The sequence below is a fragment of the Rhinolophus hipposideros genome (genome assembly GCF_964194185.1).
Source record: "Rhinolophus hipposideros genome assembly, chromosome: 16".
In the NCBI taxonomy this organism is placed as follows: Eukaryota; Metazoa; Chordata; class Mammalia; order Chiroptera; family Rhinolophidae; genus Rhinolophus; species Rhinolophus hipposideros.
Window position 1 is genome coordinate 50,492,113 of NC_138062.1, and position 19,116 is coordinate 50,511,228.

At 57.5% G+C, this 19,116-nt stretch overlaps 2 protein-coding genes across 6 annotated transcripts; one reads left to right on the plus strand and one right to left on the minus strand.

The window, feature by feature from the left end:
- Nucleotides 1–3: 3 nt before the first annotated feature.
- On the plus strand, nucleotides 4–7,177 carry DDX49 (DEAD-box helicase 49). 2 transcript variants are annotated; one of them, XM_081077645.1, is made up of 13 exons: nucleotides 4–161; nucleotides 1,027–1,150; nucleotides 2,106–2,191; nucleotides 2,280–2,401; nucleotides 2,717–2,904; nucleotides 3,049–3,189; nucleotides 3,882–3,957; nucleotides 4,219–4,295; nucleotides 4,470–4,567; nucleotides 5,499–5,573; nucleotides 6,292–6,380; nucleotides 6,472–6,543; nucleotides 6,637–7,177. In XM_081077645.1, the coding sequence occupies exons 1-13, from the start codon at nucleotides 47–49 to the stop codon at nucleotides 6,820–6,822; spliced, it is 1,449 nt and encodes a 482-aa protein (XP_080933771.1). In that variant the 5' UTR covers nucleotides 4–46; the 3' UTR covers nucleotides 6,823–7,177. The 2 variants fall into 2 exon arrangements, with proteins under 2 accessions (XP_080933771.1, XP_080933770.1); XM_081077644.1 differs by having other exon boundaries at nucleotides 24–161; nucleotides 6,472–6,971.
- A 603-nt stretch (nucleotides 7,178–7,780) lies between these two features.
- HOMER3 (homer scaffold protein 3) lies at nucleotides 7,781–15,015 on the minus strand. Of its 4 annotated transcripts, none has more exons than XM_081077646.1 (10): nucleotides 14,815–15,015; nucleotides 13,126–13,207; nucleotides 12,890–13,046; nucleotides 12,516–12,647; nucleotides 11,337–11,444; nucleotides 10,368–10,489; nucleotides 9,681–9,837; nucleotides 9,257–9,367; nucleotides 9,056–9,142; nucleotides 7,781–8,227 (listed from the first exon to the last, which is right to left on the minus strand). In XM_081077646.1, the coding sequence occupies exons 2-10, from the start codon at nucleotides 13,137–13,139 to the stop codon at nucleotides 8,036–8,038; spliced, it is 1,080 nt and encodes a 359-aa protein (XP_080933772.1). In that variant the 5' UTR covers nucleotides 13,140–13,207; nucleotides 14,815–15,015; the 3' UTR covers nucleotides 7,781–8,035. The 4 variants fall into 4 exon arrangements, with proteins under 4 accessions (XP_080933772.1, XP_080933773.1, XP_080933774.1 ...); XM_081077647.1 differs by having other exon boundaries at nucleotides 13,126–13,309; nucleotides 14,815–15,008; XM_081077648.1 differs by having other exon boundaries at nucleotides 13,126–13,309; nucleotides 14,684–14,892.
- Between the last annotated feature and the right edge of the window lie 4,101 nt (nucleotides 15,016–19,116).

Here is a 19,116-nt window from a genome sequence, read left to right on the forward strand (position 1 = left end):
CGCGCCGGAAGCGCGGCTCACACGGGTTCTGCGGCCGGCGGCGAGGATGGCTGGGTTTGCGGAGCTTGGACTATCTTCGTGGCTCGTGGAACAATGTCGGCAGCTAGGTTTGAAGCAGCCCACGCCCGTGCAACTCGGCTGCATCCCCGCCATCCTGGAAGGTGAGTGTGGCCCGGTCTCTTCCCCGGGAGGCGTGCCCGCTCCTGTCGCCTCCCTTCCCTTTAACCCACGCTGGTCCTGCGAGGCGAGGGGCAGCCTCGGGAGTTTCGGGGAGCCTGGGTTGAGGCACACTTGGCGGGTGGAGGCACACGAGGCGGTTTTAGCGTTTAGGTTGCTCAACTGACTCGCTGTGTATCCCCGCCAAGTTGTGTAGCCTCTGAACTCGCATAGTCTCAAGAGTTCTGGGGGCGGGGGTTGGTGAATGACTAACCGATAATACTGGTAAAGTTGAGTAGTTTGTACTACTATCTTCATTTTACAAATGCAAAGTGAAGTTGTCAAGATTACTGGTAGATCCAGGACTCTGGTCCCGTGACTTCTGTTCTCACTCAGCTGGCCCAACCCAGTGTTGCCATTGCAGAGATGTCCTCACAAAGCCTAGGATGTGGCAAGTGGAGGGATTAAACAAAGGTGAAAGAATCCACAGGGAGCATAAGATGCAGATTGGGGGAAGGCACTCCGCATTCCCCCAAGTTCATGCTGGGGGCAGGGGTTGTCAAAATTAAGTGGTGGTTAGTAGCATCTTGGGTCAGATGGATGTGGGCTCTAGTCCAGCCTGCTAGTCATCAGCTATGTTCCCGGGCAAATCTCTGAGTCTCAGTTTCACCTTCTGTTAAATGGAAATGATAATGGCCTCTTCCTCCTAGAATTTATCAGTTGCCCATAATGGAAAGTTGTTAGTATGCCCGGAATGGGAGTACCCGGCACACAGTTAACTGCTCATTAAATGTTAGCTGTTGTAAACTGTGCTCAATGGAACATCTGTATACACCTAAACTGGGTTGATGTCGCTTGCCCTCTGCCCAGGTCGGGACTGTCTGGGTTGTGCCAAGACCGGCAGTGGCAAGACGGCAGCATTTGTGCTGCCCATCTTACAGAAGCTGTCTGAGGATCCCTATGGCATCTTCTGCCTCGTCCTGACACCCACCAGGTGAGCCCCCCCCCCCCCCCCCCGCACAGGCCTCCTGGGTGAGTTAACCAGCTGTGTTATCTCGGGCAAGTGCCTTTACCTCTCTGAGCTGCACTTTCCCTGTGTGCAAAATGGGGACAGAAATCATGCCTCCTCTTAGGTGTGTTACAGAATTAAACAAGATAGCATGTGAAAATGCTGAGCACAGGGCTTGACTCAGGGCAAGAGGCCATACAGGAGCTGTTAATAGTCTTGTAGCTCAAAAACTAGGCATGTCTTCTGATCCTGGGTGGATAGACTCGGTGATTGACATAAGTCCTCTCTAATGGCATGCTATAAGGCTGTGGTCTGGGAACAGGTGTGGTCAAGGAACGCTTCAGTCATGGGTGCTTAAAGGATGAAAAGTGTCTCGCAAAGGGACAAGTTTGGGGAAAGGTAATCTAGGCAGAGGGCTGTTGGTGCATTCATGCAGAGGTGTGAGCGGCAGAGAACAGAAAGGGTACTGGGGCTGGGCATGTTAGAGCCAGCTTGAGAAGGGCCTTGAATGCCAGGTTAGAATTGATTCTGAGGGAGTGTGAGCAGGAGAGGGTAAGACAGGAGGTTGGGAAGTGGGGACATGGGCCAAGGAGGACTTGGATACTGACTGGCCTCAGGGAAGGGGGCCCTAATGCTCGGATTTCAGGCTTTGGTAACTGGTGTCAAGGCCATTGCTGAGTACATGGGAGGAGGAGAAGCCAGTGTGGGTGGGACTGGTGGGGGTGGGGCCATGGGCTGTTCTGGGACCCAGTCTGGTGAGGGAGCAGAGCCCACACAGCCCTCCAATGCTCAGTGTCAGAGCTTTTGTCTAAAGGGGACCGGGAGCTGTGGAGGGTGTGTGAACGGGAGCTGGCGAGTCAGGAGGCCGCGGGGGTGGAGGTGGAAATGTGAGGCAGGCACAGAACCCATCTGATCCAGCCCGGCTCCTTCACACCCACAGGGAGCTGGCCTACCAGATCGCAGAGCAGTTCCGGGTCCTGGGGAAGCCTCTGGGCCTGAAGGACTGCATCATCGTTGGCGGCATGGGTACGGGGGCCCCAGGGAGGCTCTGAGTGTGGGGTCCCCGCAGCCTCAGACCACCCGCCCAGCCCCACCTCTTGCCCTCTACCTGCAGACATGGTGGCCCAGGCCCTGGAGCTCTCCCGGAAACCACACGTGGTCATCGCCACACCGGGGCGCCTGGCTGACCACCTCCGCAGTTCTAACACCTTCAGTATCAAGAAGATCCGCTTCCTGGTAAATTGGCCTGGCCACTGATTCATCCATTTGGGGAACATATGTCCCACAGGCTGTCTAGTAGCATGTTAGGAACATAACAGGGACTGGTCAGAGACCCATAAGAGGTGACCTGTACTAGCGAGAGTGGTTGGGAGCAGGGCGTCTCTGGGGAGGTGGCATTGGAGGTGAGACAGGTGAGGGAGCAGGACCTCCAAAACACTGAGGGAGAGTGCTCCCAGGCCCACAGCCAAGGCTGGGAAGGAGGCCCACGGGGGAAGCAGACCAGCCTTGCACAGCGCCCTCCTCCCCATCCCCTTGCTGCCGGTGCTGCAGGTGATGGATGAGGCCGACCGCCTGTTGGAGCAGGGCTGCACGGACTTTACAGCGGATCTGGAGGCCATCCTGGCAGCCGTGCCGGCCCATAGGCAGACACTGCTCTTCAGTGCCACTCTTACTGACACGCTCAAGGAGCTGCAGGGCCTGGCCACCAACCAGCCCTTCTTCTGGGAGGCTCAGGCCCCGTGAGTCTACAGCCACCTTTGGTGGGGGAAGGCAGGTGGCGGGGGGTGGGGGGGTGTCACACCCAGTGGAAGTTATTGCCCGTGGGGGGGGGCGGGGTATTAACCAAATTCATCAGAAGGGGAAACAGGCCTGCCCGTCCCCAGAGTACGCACGGTAGAACAGCTGGACCAGCGCTACTTGCTGGTACCTGAGAAGGTCAAGGACGCCTACCTGGTCCACCTGATCCAGAACTTCCAGGATGAGCACGAGGACTGGTCCATCATCATCTTCACTAACACGTGCAAGTGAGTGAGGGTGGGCCCCCCGCATTTGTCCCCCGAGTGAGGGGGGGCTCCCCCATAATCCTTCACAGAAGCCTAAGATGTGGCCTGAGGTCACGGGTGGGAGGCACTCAGCACTCCAGGGCCTGTGCTCAGACCAGAGGTTTTGGAGGATTCGCTCAAGAATGCTCAGATCCAGCGGCTCCCCAAGGTTACCCCTCCTAAAGGTGGCACCAGGATTTCGGGGTCCTCAGACCCGCCCTTAACCCGAAGGGCCTGTGGCCTTGAGCTGTCACTACCCTTGGAACAGCCTATCCACAGTTGTCTAGGGTTGTCACTGAGGCCCAGTGCAGTGGCACCCCCACCTGAGGTTGTCCTCCCCATAGCCCCAGGGGACTTGAGAGTCCTATGAAGCATTGAGGGAGATTTCAAGAAGCTGCAGACTGTTCTAGCATGAACCAGTAGATGGGCACTGCCCCCCAAGAATGTATTGGCTACCACTACAGAGGGGCCCTGGATGTAGGGCTGACTCCTGTTTGCTTAGGCCAGGGGAGGAGTCAGAGAGAGGATGGCAGTGGACAGGACACCCTGCACCTCTGCTTGTTCTTTCCCAGCTGTGCAGGGCCACCTGCAAGGGGTCCCGGGCAGGGGCGGGGCAGGAGTGCTTTTCCAGGAGCCTGGTGCTGGGGGGACTGACAGTGTGTCCTTCCTGCCAGGACCTGCCAGATCCTGTGCATGATGCTGCGGAAGTTCAGCTTCCCCACTGTGGCTCTGCATTCCATGATGAAGCAGGTGAGGAGACCTCCGCCTGCCACACTTGCCCAGGCTCCTCCCAGGCTCCTCCCTCTGTCTGGAGCACCCTTCCCGCCGCCCCTCTCTGTCCTGGTCTGCCTTTCTCACAGTCCTCTCCTTACTGGACTGTGGGAGTCCTGTGAAGGCAGGACCATCCTGGCCTCTGCCTTGTGCCCAGGCCTCATACAGTAAGTGCTCAAAACATTTGCCAAAATGCTGCCTGACCCTCAGCCCCCCGATTCTCTCCCCAACCTGGCATAGAAAGAACGGTTTGCTGCCCTCGCCAAGTTCAAGTCTAGCATCTACCGGATCCTGATTGCAACAGATGTAGCTTCCAGGTGAGCAGCCCAGGGTGCTCCCTCCCCTATGCTGGCTCGGTGACGCCCCACAGAGGGTCCAGAGGGGGAGGCTGGCCTTGGGCAAGCCCCAGCTTCACTGCTAAGTGACCTTGGATGAGTTCTGGCCTTGGTTTGCCCATGTGGACAGTGGTGCTGACCAGTCTCTGCCTCCAGGGGCCTGGACATTCCTACTGTGCAGGTGGTCATCAACCATAACACCCCCGGGCTCCCAAAGATTTACATCCACCGAGTCGGCCGGACAGCCCGTGCAGGTGAGCAGACGGCGGGGTGGCCTTTGGGGACCCATCCCTCCAGCCTACCCATACTAGGAGGAGCCAAAGTCATGAGCTGGTAGGACGTGGGCGAGAGGCGTTAGAGGCGGTGTTTGCAGCTTGGGGAATTGTCCTTTCAAAAGCAAAGGTCAGAGTACTTTGGCTTCTCTGTCTGACTACATGCTGTTTCCTAGGGACACAGCACACACTGCCCCAGTCCTCACAACTCCCTGTTGCCTCACCCCAGTGCATGAGCCCTGGTGGATGTGATGTTGCCCTGGGGGTTTGGTGTCCAGGTTCAGTGCCTCATCGTGACCCCGGCCAGGGGCCAACGAGGCATCCATCTCTCTGCTCCCAAGCCCTCTCAGGGAGGGGCACAGCATTTGTGAGATTTTTCTCATGCCTAGAGTGGAGAGACGTGATTTCTGGGGCCTGGGGCCCTGGGCCTTCTCTCCTGCCCTGTGGCCTCAGGCAGGTCACACGAGCTCTCTGGGCCTCACTGCTTTTGTCAAAGGATGGGTAATGAGAACATGATGCCTGTGTGGGGCTGCTCTGAGCGTCACAGGCCTCATCAGACTAGTGGTCCAGCACTAGTCACGGTTACAGAAATGGGGAACAGAGAAACTAGGATGCAGAGATGGGGGCTGAGGCCTGGCAGGGCTTATTGCTGACTTATCTCAGCCTGGGCTCCTTGGCAGCCAGCCAAAAAGGGAAATTGACCACGTTCACTGGAGAGCTGCCTCTCCATGGCGTCCTACAGCTCCCCTGAGACAGACCCACCCATTACACGGCCCTGAGACCCTGGGCCTCCATTACCTGTGCCCACCTACCCACCACACTCTGCTCCCCTCAGTTGAGAGGAGCCCTAATCTGCCTGTTGCTCCCCTATCCTGACCCCCGCACACAAGGTAACTGTGGTGCCTCCTCACAGGGCGGCAAGGACAGGCCATCACCCTGGTGACACAGTATGACATCCACCTGGTACACGCCATTGAGGAGCAGATCAGTGAGTGAGGGGGTGGGGCAAGGGAGGGACACCAGCCCGCTGTTTCCCATGAGCAGACTTAAACTGCACCTTCCTCATGCAACCTCCCGAGAAGTGATTAACCCTGACGCTCCCCGTAATGGCCGTCAGCAGCCAAAAGCCACATCCAGTGGGCAGGGACTTTAGTTTCTGAGACCAAGCTATGTGGGTAGTCCCTGTGGATGGGTCAGAGGCCCCAAGTACAAGGCCTGGGCCTGTTTAAAACCCCGCTGAGGTGGTTTAATGTGTCTCCAAGACCAAGAACCACTGGGCATCTCCAGTCACCATCCTGACTGTCCTAAAATTCAGAAACACCTTGACTTGAAAGGACACTGTATCCAAAAAAACACCAAAACTCCCAGTTCAATTCATACTGGGTAACCACAAAAAAAGAGCAGTCTCTACCTTCCTTAGTTCAGAAATCCCAGATCCTGGTGATGGAAGGAGCACTGACTGGGTGGTGAACACACAACGGGATTTATAGATGATGTAATACAGAATTGTACACCTGAAATCTATGTCATTTTACTAACAATTGTCACCCCAATAAATTAAAAAAAAACACAAACCCAGATCTTGCCCACCTGCCCTTTATCTGATATGACCCACCACATCGGGAACTCACTATGTAGCTGGAATGCCTTTCCCTATCGTGTCGGCCCTGCCCTGCCCCCACCCTGGGCCCCCACTGTCCCCACAGAGAAGAAGCTGGAGGAATTCTCAGTGGAGGAGGCTCAGGTGCTGCAGATTCTCACACAGGTCAACATGGTGCGGAGGGAATGCGAGATTGTGAGTATCAGGGAGCAGGTCCTTGGGGCCCAGGGTGCTCCCTTCAAGATGGGCACCCCCATGATGGCCTCTTCCTCCTCCCCACCCCCAGAAACTGGAGGCAACCAACTTTGATGAAAAGAAGGAAATCAACAAGCGGAAGCAGCTGATCCTGGAGGGGAAGGTGAGGGCTAGGTTGGCAGGCGGGTCAGGGGGCAAGGCACCCAAGGGGTGGGGGATGACCAGCTCAGCCACTTGCCCTTCCTCCCCGAGCCAGGACCCTGACCTGGAGGCCAAGCGCAAGGCTGAGCTGGCCAGGATCAAGCAGAAGAACCGGCGCTTCAAGGAGCAGGTGGAACACACGCTGCAGCAGCAGGCCAGCAGAGCTGGCCGTGGGAGGCATCCTGCCAGGGCCCGGCCTGAGGCCCGTTCAGCCTCAGTGCCCACCCAGGGCCCGGCCTGAGTCCCACACAGCCCCCACCTACCCAGCCTGGGACTCCGTCATCGAGCCGAGAGTTGGAAGGTACTCCCTTGGGGATAGTCTCCCCTTCGAACCTGCCCAGCCCACCTCAGCGGAGCCCATGGACACCCACAGTACATGGATCATCCGTCCTGTGGCTGCAGCTGGCCCCTTCTCAACACCTTGGCCAAGAGTCAGACTACAGAGGAGGACAGAATAGTGGCCACGTGGTTGGGCCCAGCTCCATACACAGTGACACACTCCCCGCCGGCCGAGGGTCACTGCAGCAGGTACTGTGGGGCCCCAGAGTGAAGATGTGTCACTTGGAGGCATTCAATAAATAGGTCTTTTGACTTCCACAGTCTGACTCGGGGAGCAGGGGCAGGGGAGGAAGGTATGGCCACCTGTGCCTCTCAAGTCCCCCAGAAGTTCATGTCACTGCACCCCACCCCCAGTTCTCCATTCCCTTTGGGTGAGGCCCAAAGCTTTGAACTGCAATGCTGGTTGTTCCCGCTGGGTGACCTTGGTGAAGCCCCTTGGCCTCAGTTTCTTCATCTAGAAAATGGGCATAGCAGCTACACCTGTCCAAATGTGGCCCTGAGATTGGTGAGATCATTCCCTTGCCTGCTGAACAGGGCTGTGGTCTAGGAGCTTCCCTGCCTACCCACCTTGTCAAGTTTGGCGTTTGTAGCCAGAAGGTAAGGGGGCTTAACCAGGGGCCATCTAAGTCCAAACTGGTCCAGACAACAGGCTGAGCCCCAGGGGATGGGGGCAGCAGGATCAAGCAGAGCTGTGTGGCCTGAGCATGCCTCTCAGGCTTTTGAGCCTCACCCTGCTCACCTGCAGGTGGCTTCCCAGACCTACATGGATGGAGGGCAACTACGGTGCCCCTGAGGAGGCAGGAAGAGGTCCAGGGACGGCAGTGAGGTGCCCGGGTGCCCACATACCACACACACACAGCCACGCTTAGAAATGTAATCTGGGCATCAGCACGTGCCCCGGGAAGTCTAGAAATCCTACACAATGAAAAGCCCCAAACAGCCCCTGAGCTGTGAGTGGCCAGGCCCTACCTGGGCTGAGTTGGCCCCGTCCCTGCCAGGGCGAAGGGCCTGCTGTGCCGCCTGCGGCCGGCCCATGCTCCAGGCGGGAAGCATTCATGTAAAACCCCTTCCCACAGGCCCCAGCTCCCATGTGGACCAGTGGCAGGGCTCAAGGCTCAGGGGGTTCCCTCAGCCAGGCGGGCCAGGCCCTCACGAAGCTCGCTCAGCTCAAACAGCCTGACGTCCAGCAGCTGTGCAGCCCGGCCCACCTCGGCCCGTGCCCGTTCCCGCTCAGCCCGGGCCTCCTCCAGGCTGCGCTCTGTTGCCCGCAGCTGGTGCTCCAGCTCTGTGTTGCGGGTCTCCAGGTCCTGCAGAAAGACAGCAGACAGATTTGGTGGCCCCCACAAGTGTCCAGGGTCATCAGCCCTGCCTGGGGCATCCAGCACCTGAGTGCCATACCCCAGACCCCACTCTGGGCCAAACCCCTGCCACCTCTGCCCAGGTCTCCCTGGTCCCACATCAATTTGGAAACCACAGAACTGATCACGTCCCTCTTCTGAAAACCCTCCTGTGGCCCATCAGGCTGGGGACTGCATCCATACCCCTCCCTCTTCTTGCTCACTCCAACTCAGCTTCGCTGGCCTCCTTGAACATGCTGATTTCCTCCCCACCTCGGCTTTTGCACATGCTGTGCACTCTGCCCAGGACACAATTAGGGAGCATTTCCCCAGCCTCTCTCTCCCCGGGACACTTTTGGAGGCACCAGATCCTTCAACATCTCCACCTGCAGACTCACAGGATGTGCCCATGAACATTTCTCAGATGAAGTCTTTAGCGAAAGCCAAGCCAGCCAGACCTATGTTCAAATGCAGGCTTCTGACCTTAGGCCGGGGATGGGTGAGGGCTCCATGGTGTCAAACACGGGAACTCAGCAGGGACTCAAGAATTGAGTGAACGGATGAACATAAAACATCGTACCAATAACAACCATTTACAAACCACTTCGGACCTTCCATGCATCTGGTTTTCCTCATCCTACTTATAACCTTAGGTAGATGTCTTCCTGACCTCACTCACAGGTGGAGAATCAGGCTCAGGGAGACCCACCAGGAAGGGAAGATCACAGGTCTGCCCCACACCAAAGGGTGGCTACCCGTAAATATGGACACCCCCCACGCACCCTGGCAACCACACACCTGCACCTTCTGCTGCGTCTCCTCGCGCTCCACTGTGTCAGGGGCCTCGCGGGGCCCAGCAGCCTGGCTCTTCAGTGTCTGGATCTCCTAGTGGAGAAGAGTTCCTAGGGCCTGTGCTGGGTTGGGGGGCCTGCTCCCTCCCGGGAGGTCAGGGAAAGTGAGGCCTGGGGATGCACACGGACAGCCACGCTCGGTACTCACCTGGTCCTTGGTTTGCACTAGGGCCTCCAGCTGCTCCAGTGTCTGGCCAGGCCCCTCCTTCTCACTGACTGGGGGGGGCTCCAAGGCTGCCTGGGCCTCCAGCTCAGCCACCTGTGTGGACAGGAAGGTCAGCCACTCCCCGGGGAATCTGCCTCCTGCTCAGTCCAGCTCGTGACTAGGCATTCACCCTCTCTGATTGGAGCTACCACCCACCCTTGGCAGGGAGGACTTTGAGTTCTGACACCCCTCTGAGGGGGGCTCTATTTCAGACCCATTTTATAGAGCACAAAACTGAGGCTCAGAAAAGCGACCTGCAGAGATCACACAGCCAGTGCGTGAACCCAGGACAGACATGAGGTGTGGAGGCAGGGGCTCCACAGTTGTCGGGCCCCTTGGGGGCTCTGGGAGGGAGAGGTCCCCGTACCCGCTGCCTCAGCCGCTCAGCCTCTGCGCGCTGGCCCTCCAACTGCTGCCTCCATTGGGCGGCGGCGGCGTTGGCCTCTCGTAAGGCATTCGCCAACTTGTTGTTGCTGTCCTGCAGCGCAAAGAATTCGGCCTCCCACTGCACCTCACCCACGGAGCTGCGGGAACAAGGCAGGGTCAGGGCAGGCGCTGGGCTAGGGGGTCGCAGTTGGCCGGGGGCGGGGCAGTTTCAGGGAGGCGGGTCTCGCCGTGGGTGGGGTCTTGGCTGGGCGGTGCTAGGGGCGGGGCCAGTGTGGGGACGCCCCGGGAGGTGGATCCTTGTCGGGGGCGGGGTCAGAGCAGGCGTGTGGTGTCTGCTAAGTGAGACAGTGGGAATACCGCAAGGGGTCAGCCTATGGGGACGTGGCCAGAGTGGTGGGACTGGGAGGCTCTGGTAGGTGTAGAACTATCAGGAGAAGGTGGAGGGGGCGGGAACTGGGCCAGCCCTGGGAAGGCGAGATCAAAGCAGGAGCGCATTCGAGGAGCACGGTAGGCTCCGGAAGAGGCAGGATTGGGGTTCAGCCTCCTCGTTCCCAGGCTTTGGGTCCACAGTCAGACCCGCCGCCGGTCGCGCCCCAGCAGCTTCTAAGAAGCTCCTCTCCCCTCCCTTAGTCCTGCTCCGCTCCTGTGCCCCGCCTACCCCCCTCACCCCTCCGACAGCATCTTCTTGAGCCGCTCGCGCTCTGTGGGACCAGGGGCGTCGGCGCTCTGACTGCGGAACAGTTTCTCGTCGCCGGGGCCGTTGGTGCTGACGAGGGGGCTCGGGGGCACCTAAGGGCGTGGGCAGAAGCGGGGTCACATGAGGGGATGGCTTCAGTCAAGGACCGGTTACAATGTCATGGTTGGGGTCAGGGCTCATGTTACGACTGGCGACTGGCGTTGTGACAGGGAAGGCGTCCTCCCAGCACCGGGATGCGAGCATGCCCCTTCCCTCCTCATCCAACCTGCATGGCTCCCCATGGCCCCTTTGAGGGAATTCCAGGCCCTAGCCCCACACCTTGCTTGCCTGGGCTCTCACCAACCCCCCTGGAGCAAACCTGATTGCAGGCCTGTCTAAACCCACTGAAATACTTGAAATCTGCCCAGGGGGAAGCAATCTGATACCTCTGTGCTATTCCCTAGGAATAAAGCCCCTCCCTGGAGCCTAATTTCAACATCCATTTCAGATTCTGACAGGAAGTCCCCTGCACCTGGCTGACTTCCTTATGAATCCACCTCGCTGCCTGGACCACGAGCCCTGAGAGCAGGGGCCAGCCTGCTTTTTCATCTCTGTAACCTTGGTCCAGCCCTGGGCCTGGCACACAGAGAGTGGTCAACCAATTATGCTGAATAAATTAATGGAGGAAGACCCAGGAATAGTTCTTTACTGCTCCTGTACTTAGCCATCTCAACTTCAGGTTTTGACTATGCCATTTGACCTGGCTTTCTGGCTTTCCTGGACCCAAAACTAAGCCAGACTCCCCCCGCCCCCCTCCCACACCTGTTCCAGGGCACCTACACCCCTCCTCCATGGTCTTTGCCATGGATCTGTGAGCATTTGGTCTTAAGCACCAGCACAGCGCATGGACCCCCCAATATTGGTTGAGTGCCGGACAGGCATGGGACAGGGAGGGCTGACCTGGTGGGCAGTGAGCCCCAGGGCTGGACTGGTGAGCTCCCCTCCATCCTGAGATTTCTCCCTTGCCAGTCTTGCTGCTTCCTTCACTTCCTGGAACTTCTCAGCAAACTAGGGTGGAGGGGCAGGAACAGATAGTCAACAAACCCCTGACCCCTCCCCCAAGGCCCCACCATGTCACCCTCACCCAGTGCCAGCCCTGTCACTTAGGAAGGGACTTTAGGAACTGTGTGCATCCCGTCTCAGGAACTGAAAGAGTGGGAAGAAGGCTTGGAAAATGATGCCCCAATGAGCAGAGTCAGTGTGAGGGTAAAAATGGGATGTTCATGGAGAAGGGAGCCCTCTCAAAAAGGGATCCTCATTTTCCTCTCACTGAGGCTTATTTCAGCAAGCTGAGCCTCAGATGGATGCTAGTCTGTCTTTAATGCCCGGGACACGTAAATATCCTTGTATGACAAACAGAAAACAGGTTTTGTGCTCAGAGCTCTAGCCAGTGAGAAAGTGATTGCCCTCTTCTCATTTTTGTTGTATTAATGTTTACATTTGCTGCCCATACCAGCTTTCCAGTTAGGGGAGGACACACTTCTTTTTTTTTTTTTTCATTTTAAAATACATTTCCTTAGTTTGAAAATATGTTTTAAAGAAAATATTTACAGACATACAGCCACTTGATTTGTGCAAAGGGGCAGTGCAATTCACTGGGCAAATGGTTTTTTCAAAAATGGCCCAAGAGCAACTGCATATTCATGTGGGAAAAAATACTCCTACCTTACACCACCCACAGAAATACATTCACAACCTAAATGTGAAAGGAAAACAAAAGCTTCTAGAAGAAAAGAAAATTGTCATGCCTTCGGCAGGACTCAGGGCACTAACTATCCAGAAAAACAATGGATAAAACAATACTGAAGTTTAGAGACAGCAGAGGGTGGAAGGAAATGATGATGTACTGCCAGGGTGTGTGGGGAAGTACCCAGCCCAGGGACCCAGAGAGGGGCAGGGTGTGCCTGAAATTGGTTGCAGGAGGCCTGCAGAGCTGGGACGTAAACCAGGACGGGGCTTCTCGCTTGTCCAATTCTGCAGCTGGGAAGGTGGAATCCCAGCACCTGCCCAGGGACCCCAGTGCATTCAGAAGACCCACACCCAGCCCTGTCCCTCCTACCCCATACCCCCGAGACCCACCTGGGTCAGATGCTGCTCAGAAGCAAAGCCAAGGCCATAGACAGTGTTGGCTCGACTGTCTGCCCACTGCCCGAACTTCTGGGAGGTTTTGGTAAAGGTCATGTTGGGAGTGACAGTGCTGTTGATAATGGCCTGGGGATAGGGGAGCAAAGTTCAAGGTTAATGGGACTGCTAATCATGAACGTGAGACCTTGGAGTACCACTTTGTATTAGTGCCTCAGAGGTTCCTGTCTGAGCCGTTTCAGGAGGGAGACAGGCTCAGAAAGGGTCAGGGCTCCCTACTCCCTCTGCCTGTAGGCACACAGCAACAAGGAGACCCAGGCCTATTGCTGGGACCCCTGTCACCTGCTGCCCCACCCAGGCCCCGCCAGGACCTTGGCACCCCCGATGCTGATGATTCGGTAGACATTGCGGGTGGCATCGTAGAAGTAGGAGACAGTGAGCGCGTGCTTGCCAGCGGGGATCCAGTTCCGCTTGGTGGCTGGGTCAATCTGGAACACGTGTGCCCGTGTGCTGAAGATGGGCTGCTCCCTGCGTGGGGAGAGGGCTCTCAGTGGGGGCTGGGCACCTCCAGGGGCTCAGGGCCAACCCAGTAGAGACAGGGGCTCACCTGGCTGTGGACATTGGTCAAGCTGGGCTGGGTGAGCTCCAAGGGGCAGCCAGAGGGGTGGCAGGAGCTGCTGGTTCGGCCTCTGGGGGGAGAAGGGGCTTGTCAGTGTCCCCCCCAGGACAGGCTGAGTGAGGCCAAGCAAGTCCAACCTCAGGACCCAACACGAGGAGCACCGTTCACAGACCTTCAATCAAAAAAGTGAGGGAATCAGTAGGTCACTCAAAGCAAGGAGACCTTGACTTTCTCCACCCAGAGAAAGCCCCACCAGACTCTGGGCAGGAGAAGGCTCTCTGAGAGGAGCCAGGTGGCCCCTGACATCTCAGCATCCATCTCTCATTGTCCTGAAGGCCAAGGCCAACTCCCGCTCAATACTTCCCCACATATTCATCCATCACTCCCCAAACCACTGCCTCCAGCAAAAAGTGCCTACTGGGAAACCAGTTCCCTCCACTTCCACTCTAGGCCCCAGGCACAGGCTTAGAATCGAAGTCCAAATCTTCAGGGCACCCCATCCTAGTTAAAAAGACAAGATGTACCCAAGCAGGACCACCCAGATGCCCACTGCCAGATCACCCATCAGCACTCACTCCCAATACATGGGGGTTGGGCGGGACGCAGGATTGGGAGATGGTCTACCTAGTCTCTGCTGGTCCCTCTAGCCACCCCACCCCCACCAAAACCGGGAACAGCTGCCCAGGGAGACTTCCTGACCCTCCTGCTGCGCCCACAAACTTGCATCCAGGGGATCCAGGAGGGACCTAGGAGAAGGGGGGACACACTGGAGGAAGGGATGCACGGCCGAGTGGCCTCCGTGGTCAGAGGGGAACGTCCCCCCCCTTCCTGGGCAGCTGCTGTCCTGGTCACAGGGTCTGAAACCGGAGCCCCTGGTGGGGGAGGGGCGGCAACTCTGGCCGGGGTTGGGGGCGGGTCCCGGGTCTGGCAGGGATCCGCAGCGCAGGGGTCCCAGAACTCACTCCCTTAAGGCCAGGACTCTCCTGCAGAGACTTGCGCATTTGGGGAAAGTTACTCACCAACTAGTCATACGCCTCGGACGCCGCCGGCGGTGGGGCTCCGGGAGGGGGCCCAACCCCGCCGGGTGCCCGAATCCCCAATTGCCTGTGGGAGCGAAGCCCCACCCCACGCGTCCCAGTCGGGGGCCTGATACTCAGTCAGGATTGAGTCCCCACCCGCGTCAGGAGCGGGGCGCCCAGTACTTCGCTTAGTGAGGCCTCCGACCCTGGAACTTCCGAGATCCCTGCGACGCCCCCGACTCCAGGTCCAGAACTTCGGGGACACATTATCTGCCTCCTCCACCCCAAGGGCCAGAACTTCGGGGATCGTCCGCGCCGCCCCCAATTCCTGAACTTTGGGGACCCCCTGCCACACTTCTATCTCCAGGTCTAGAATTCGGGGTACCCTCGCGCCGCCCCCCGCCCCAGGTCTGGAACTTCGGAGACACATTCCTGCGACGCCGAGCGCGGAACTTTGGGAATCCTTCGCACTGTCCCCTCCCCGACCCGAGCTCCGGAACTTAGGGGCCCCTGCGCCCCCGCAAGACCTGGAACTTCGGGGCTCCTCCGGCCGCCCCCATCCTCCGTGTCCGGGACTTCGGGGACACTGGCGCCCTTCCCCGGCCCTGGCATTTCGGGGCCCGCGCGCCCCGACGCAAGCTCGGCCGGCCGGGCTCACCCTGCCTGCTGGGCGCCCCGTGAGCGTCCGGGCGGAGTCGGGTGCGGCCCGCGGTGCAAACTCCCCGCACCGGGCGCCCGGCTCTCTCGATGGCTCCGGGGCTCGCGCCCTCCGCGCCGCCCTCCGTGCCGCCCGCGCCTTTGTCTGCGCCGCCGCCGCCGCCCGCGCCGCCTCCGGTCCCATCGCGGTCGGTCCCGACGCGGCCGCCGCCCGCCCCGCCTCCCCGGGCCCCGAGGCCTCCCGCAGCGCCCTCTACCGGCCCTCCACGGTGATGGGGGTGGGGAGCCCGTAGGAATGGGGAGAGGGGTGGGACTGGGGGGAAGGGCGGGGAAGGGGACTGGGGTGGGGGACCCAGAGACCGAGACGGGGGTGGACGGGAGGCAGAGACACAGGAGACAGACAGACGGAGAACTACAACAATGTACCAAGACAACTGTGGCAATGCCAACAACCGTAGGGGATGGTGATCGTTGCTGTGTTACAGGATCCCTGAATCTAGGGCTTAGGGATGGTCGGGGTCCAGTTCCCACCGAATGGTGAGTCTGGTGGAGGTCCGCAGACCTGGATTGCCACTTCTGCTCAGAGGGAGCCCGCCCTTCTTACACTTGCCAGAAGCAGGTCCTCATGGGGCTGCGGTCACCTCCCCAGGCCTGAGCTTGCCTCCAACTTACACAGTGCCGTTTGGCGGCGGGCAGAGGCAAGGAGGCCTTGCCCGAGGCTCACAGTTCCTTGAAGCTCTGAGCTTTCTGACAACCTGAGAAGTTTTGCTTTTGGTCTCTTCTGTCACATCTCCTTTCCCTCTTCTTTTATTTCTGTTTGCCTGACAAGAATCACACATCTAAACTGGTAGCTGCTTTCAAATTACCTTTATTTGAATTCTAGAGACTTATTCCCAGGCCAAAATCTGAGTTTCCTCCCTCCAGGCCTTTGCCCAAGCTCTTTTCTCTACCTGGAATGCCCTTCTGACAGGCATATATTCTGCCTGGTCCTTCAAGGCTCAGCTCCCCGCCCCTCTCCTCCTGGAAGCTTCTCTGACCATCATGGGCTTGGAAGCGATCTCGCCCTGCCCTGCCCCACTCTCCTTTCCCTTTCTGTCGGATAACTGATGTGTGTTACCTGTTGATTAGTTCAGTGCGGCCAGGTCTGGGAGCTCCTGGAGGGCCAGCCCATCCTGGACCCCCAGCCTTACTGGGGAAAGAGGCACAGACTCAGTTTCCCAGGCTGCTTCTAACTTCACAAGGCATCTGTACGAGCAAAAGATTTGGCTTCGCTCTCAGGCCTGAAGCCACAAAATACTTGAACACTGTGGGGAACAAAGAGAATACCGTCTGTTCTGTGCAAAAGTGACTTTTCCTTATTACCAAAGAAATAATAATAATGTAACTGGAAAGGTGCCTGCAGGGCCGAGGCTTCTGGAAGCTGCTTAGTGTGTGCTGAGTGCCAGCCGGCTACAGAACCGGGGCCACGTGGCCATTCAAGGGGGAGGCAGGCGAGGGGCCCAGGCCAGCTTTCCTCCTTGTGTAGGCAGAAGGCAACAGCATGAGAGAGAGTGGGGAGTTGAATCCTTTCCTGGACACTTCTCTCAGGCTCCAGGAGGGGCTGGGATGCTGCTGGCCTTGAGCAACCCTGACCTGAAGTTGTCTTAGTCAAGTCCAAACTGAGGGAATGGCTTTGTCAGTGTAGACCTGTTTTCTCACCTGGAGAATGGGCTGATGAGCACTGGGCTGGGGTTGGGGAGGAGGCACTGAGGATCCACGTGACACCAGCATCTCCTCACTCTCTCTTGGGTATAGATGGGTAGGGGGCTTCCCTGAGCTGCCACCCCTACCCCAGCCTGAGCCCACTTCTCCTTGGGTCTATCCTTGCAGGGTGGGCAGAAGCACCACCCCAGGGTGGCTGACTAGAAGTAACAGCTTTCCCTTGGGGCTGAGGAAGGACATGAGAGAATGAACCTGTCATAGGCATTCACAAGGACTAGAATGGCTTATTGGGCTCTAGGGAAGCAGTTTGCAGAGTGGCGCTTATGGCCTCTATTTATTGTGACCCAACCTTTGTACTAAAGCTAAATCTTCTCTCCTCCCTGGAGGGTTCCTGTCCCACCAGAAGAGGGGAAGTCTGTCACTCTTCTCCAAAGGGACATGCCCAACTACATGACATGAGTCACAGTGGCCACCTATATCTGTTGTGGCATGATTTGGTTACCATCCACCTCTTTCACAGCTCTGCCCAACACCTAGAGCAAGCCTGACCTGCAGCAGATGCTCTATAAATGCTTCCAGAAGGAAGGGATCACTAGATCCCAGCATTGGTCTTTTGTGGTCTCCAGAGTCACATGAGCCAGAAAGTGACTCCCAGCCCTGCCTCTTACCAGCAGTGTGACTTTAAAGAAGGCAGTTTCCCTCTCTGTGTCCTAGTTTCCCCACCTATAAATGTGCATAAGAGTGGTGCCCACTTCTGAGGTTTCCTGTAAGGACCCAACAAGTCCTTGTGTGAAGAGGGCATGATCCTAGGAGCTTAATTAATGCTCACTGTTATAAACATTATATTTATTCTTGGCTGTCTGGGCATGTGGTTTTGATCCTGAGCAAAGTTCTGAAGATTTTCTCTGTTAGAGGTTGAAGGATTCCAACCAGGTGTAAGCTCTTGGGGACAAAATTGGTCCAACCTGATGTGATATCCTCTAAATATTTAGCTCTGGGTCCTTTATGTTCCCCTCCAGCCATCCTCCTCTTCCTTCTCCCCATTCCCCCAGCCATGTCCAGTTGGGCCAGCTATCAGAACTTATCCTCTGGGAAAAACTCCTAATCATCCCTCAATGCCCCACCTCCAATGTTCTTTTCTGTGAGAAGCCCTCCCTCCGCTTCCCCTAGATCTTCCCCAACACTTTCCCTCCTTCTGGCCCAACTCTGACCCGAAGGGGCTGCTGGTGTCTGTGTCTAACTCTGACTCCGCTACCCTGAGGCACCTCAAGAGCTGGGCTGTGGCTTCCCTTTGGTTTGGCATCTCCTGGCATTGGGTGGATGCATGGGGGTTATGGCAGAGGAGAGTTTGATGACTCGATATTGGTGATAGTAACTCTGCCTTAAATTTATATCCAACTCAACTTCTGCCCAAAGCTAAGGTTAATTAATTAAACAAACAGCCCCAAGGAAATAATGGAGCCCGCTGGCTCAGGCCCAGGCACACAGGTGCTTGAGGAGGGAAGGGGTCCAGCCCTGGGTTATGAGTTCATAACCCAAGACCTGGGCAGGTCAGGGGTGGGAAGTGGCAGCACTTGTGCCCCCTCCCAACTCCAAACCTGGATCCCACAGACCTAATTACCCTCATTGCCACGTGTACTAATTACCTCCGTGGTGCCAGGTGGCTGGGCGGGGGCTGCTCCACTTTTGGGAGGTAGGTCGGGACCGATTATTTTTGGCTATGCCGTCCTTGAAGGCTCTGCCATCCACGAGCGTGAAGGGCAGAAAGTGGGGCGAAGAAATTGCGGCCACGACAGGAGGGACACTGGGAGATGTGTGGGTCGGGTTGGCCCAGGAACTCCCTGAGCAGGGGTTTTGGCCTAAGGCCTGAGGGTCTTTGGCACATAGCTGGAGGTGGCAAGACCTGGAGGGGCTGAGAATCAGCTCTGAGGTGGACTGGTCTGAAGGCCTGTTTTAAACGTGGCATCACCTGGGGGAGAGGGCTTGCTGTGGAGGGCTGGTCAGATGGGCCTGGCTGGGGACACCAACCACCACTGACTTGCTGTGTGTTTCTGAGCACATGACTTCCTCTCTTTGAATCTTTCCTGAGGGATCAAATGGGGATAATAACTCACAAAGTGTGCTCTGGGCAGAGGGCACAGCATGTACAAAGGCCCTGGGGTGGAGATGGGCTGGGTGCATTGGAGGAACAGTGGGGAGGCCAGGTGGCCAGAGTGAAAGGAGAGTAGGGGATTCTGAGGGTTGAGGGGGTCACAGGCCAGGTGGGGCCTCATGGGCTGTGATAAGGTGTGTGGGTTTTATTCCAAGGATACTGGGGAGCCATGGGAGAATTTGGAGCCAGAGAGGGAGAGACATGATCAGATTTACACTGCAGGCTCCAAGCTGGTTTTTAGCTTTTAGGAGAGAACCAGGTGTCTGTATATGTGGAAAATGGGTGCAGAACCTCCCTGTCTCTGAGCCTCAGTTTCCCCATCTTGGGTAGAGTCCTGAGGCTTAGACAGCCCCAGCTCACACACTGGACCCTCAGCCAGGGAAGCTCTCCTCCCCCCAAACTCCCAAATTCTGGCCAAGCAGTCTACATGGGCTCTCCTTTGCCTGCCCT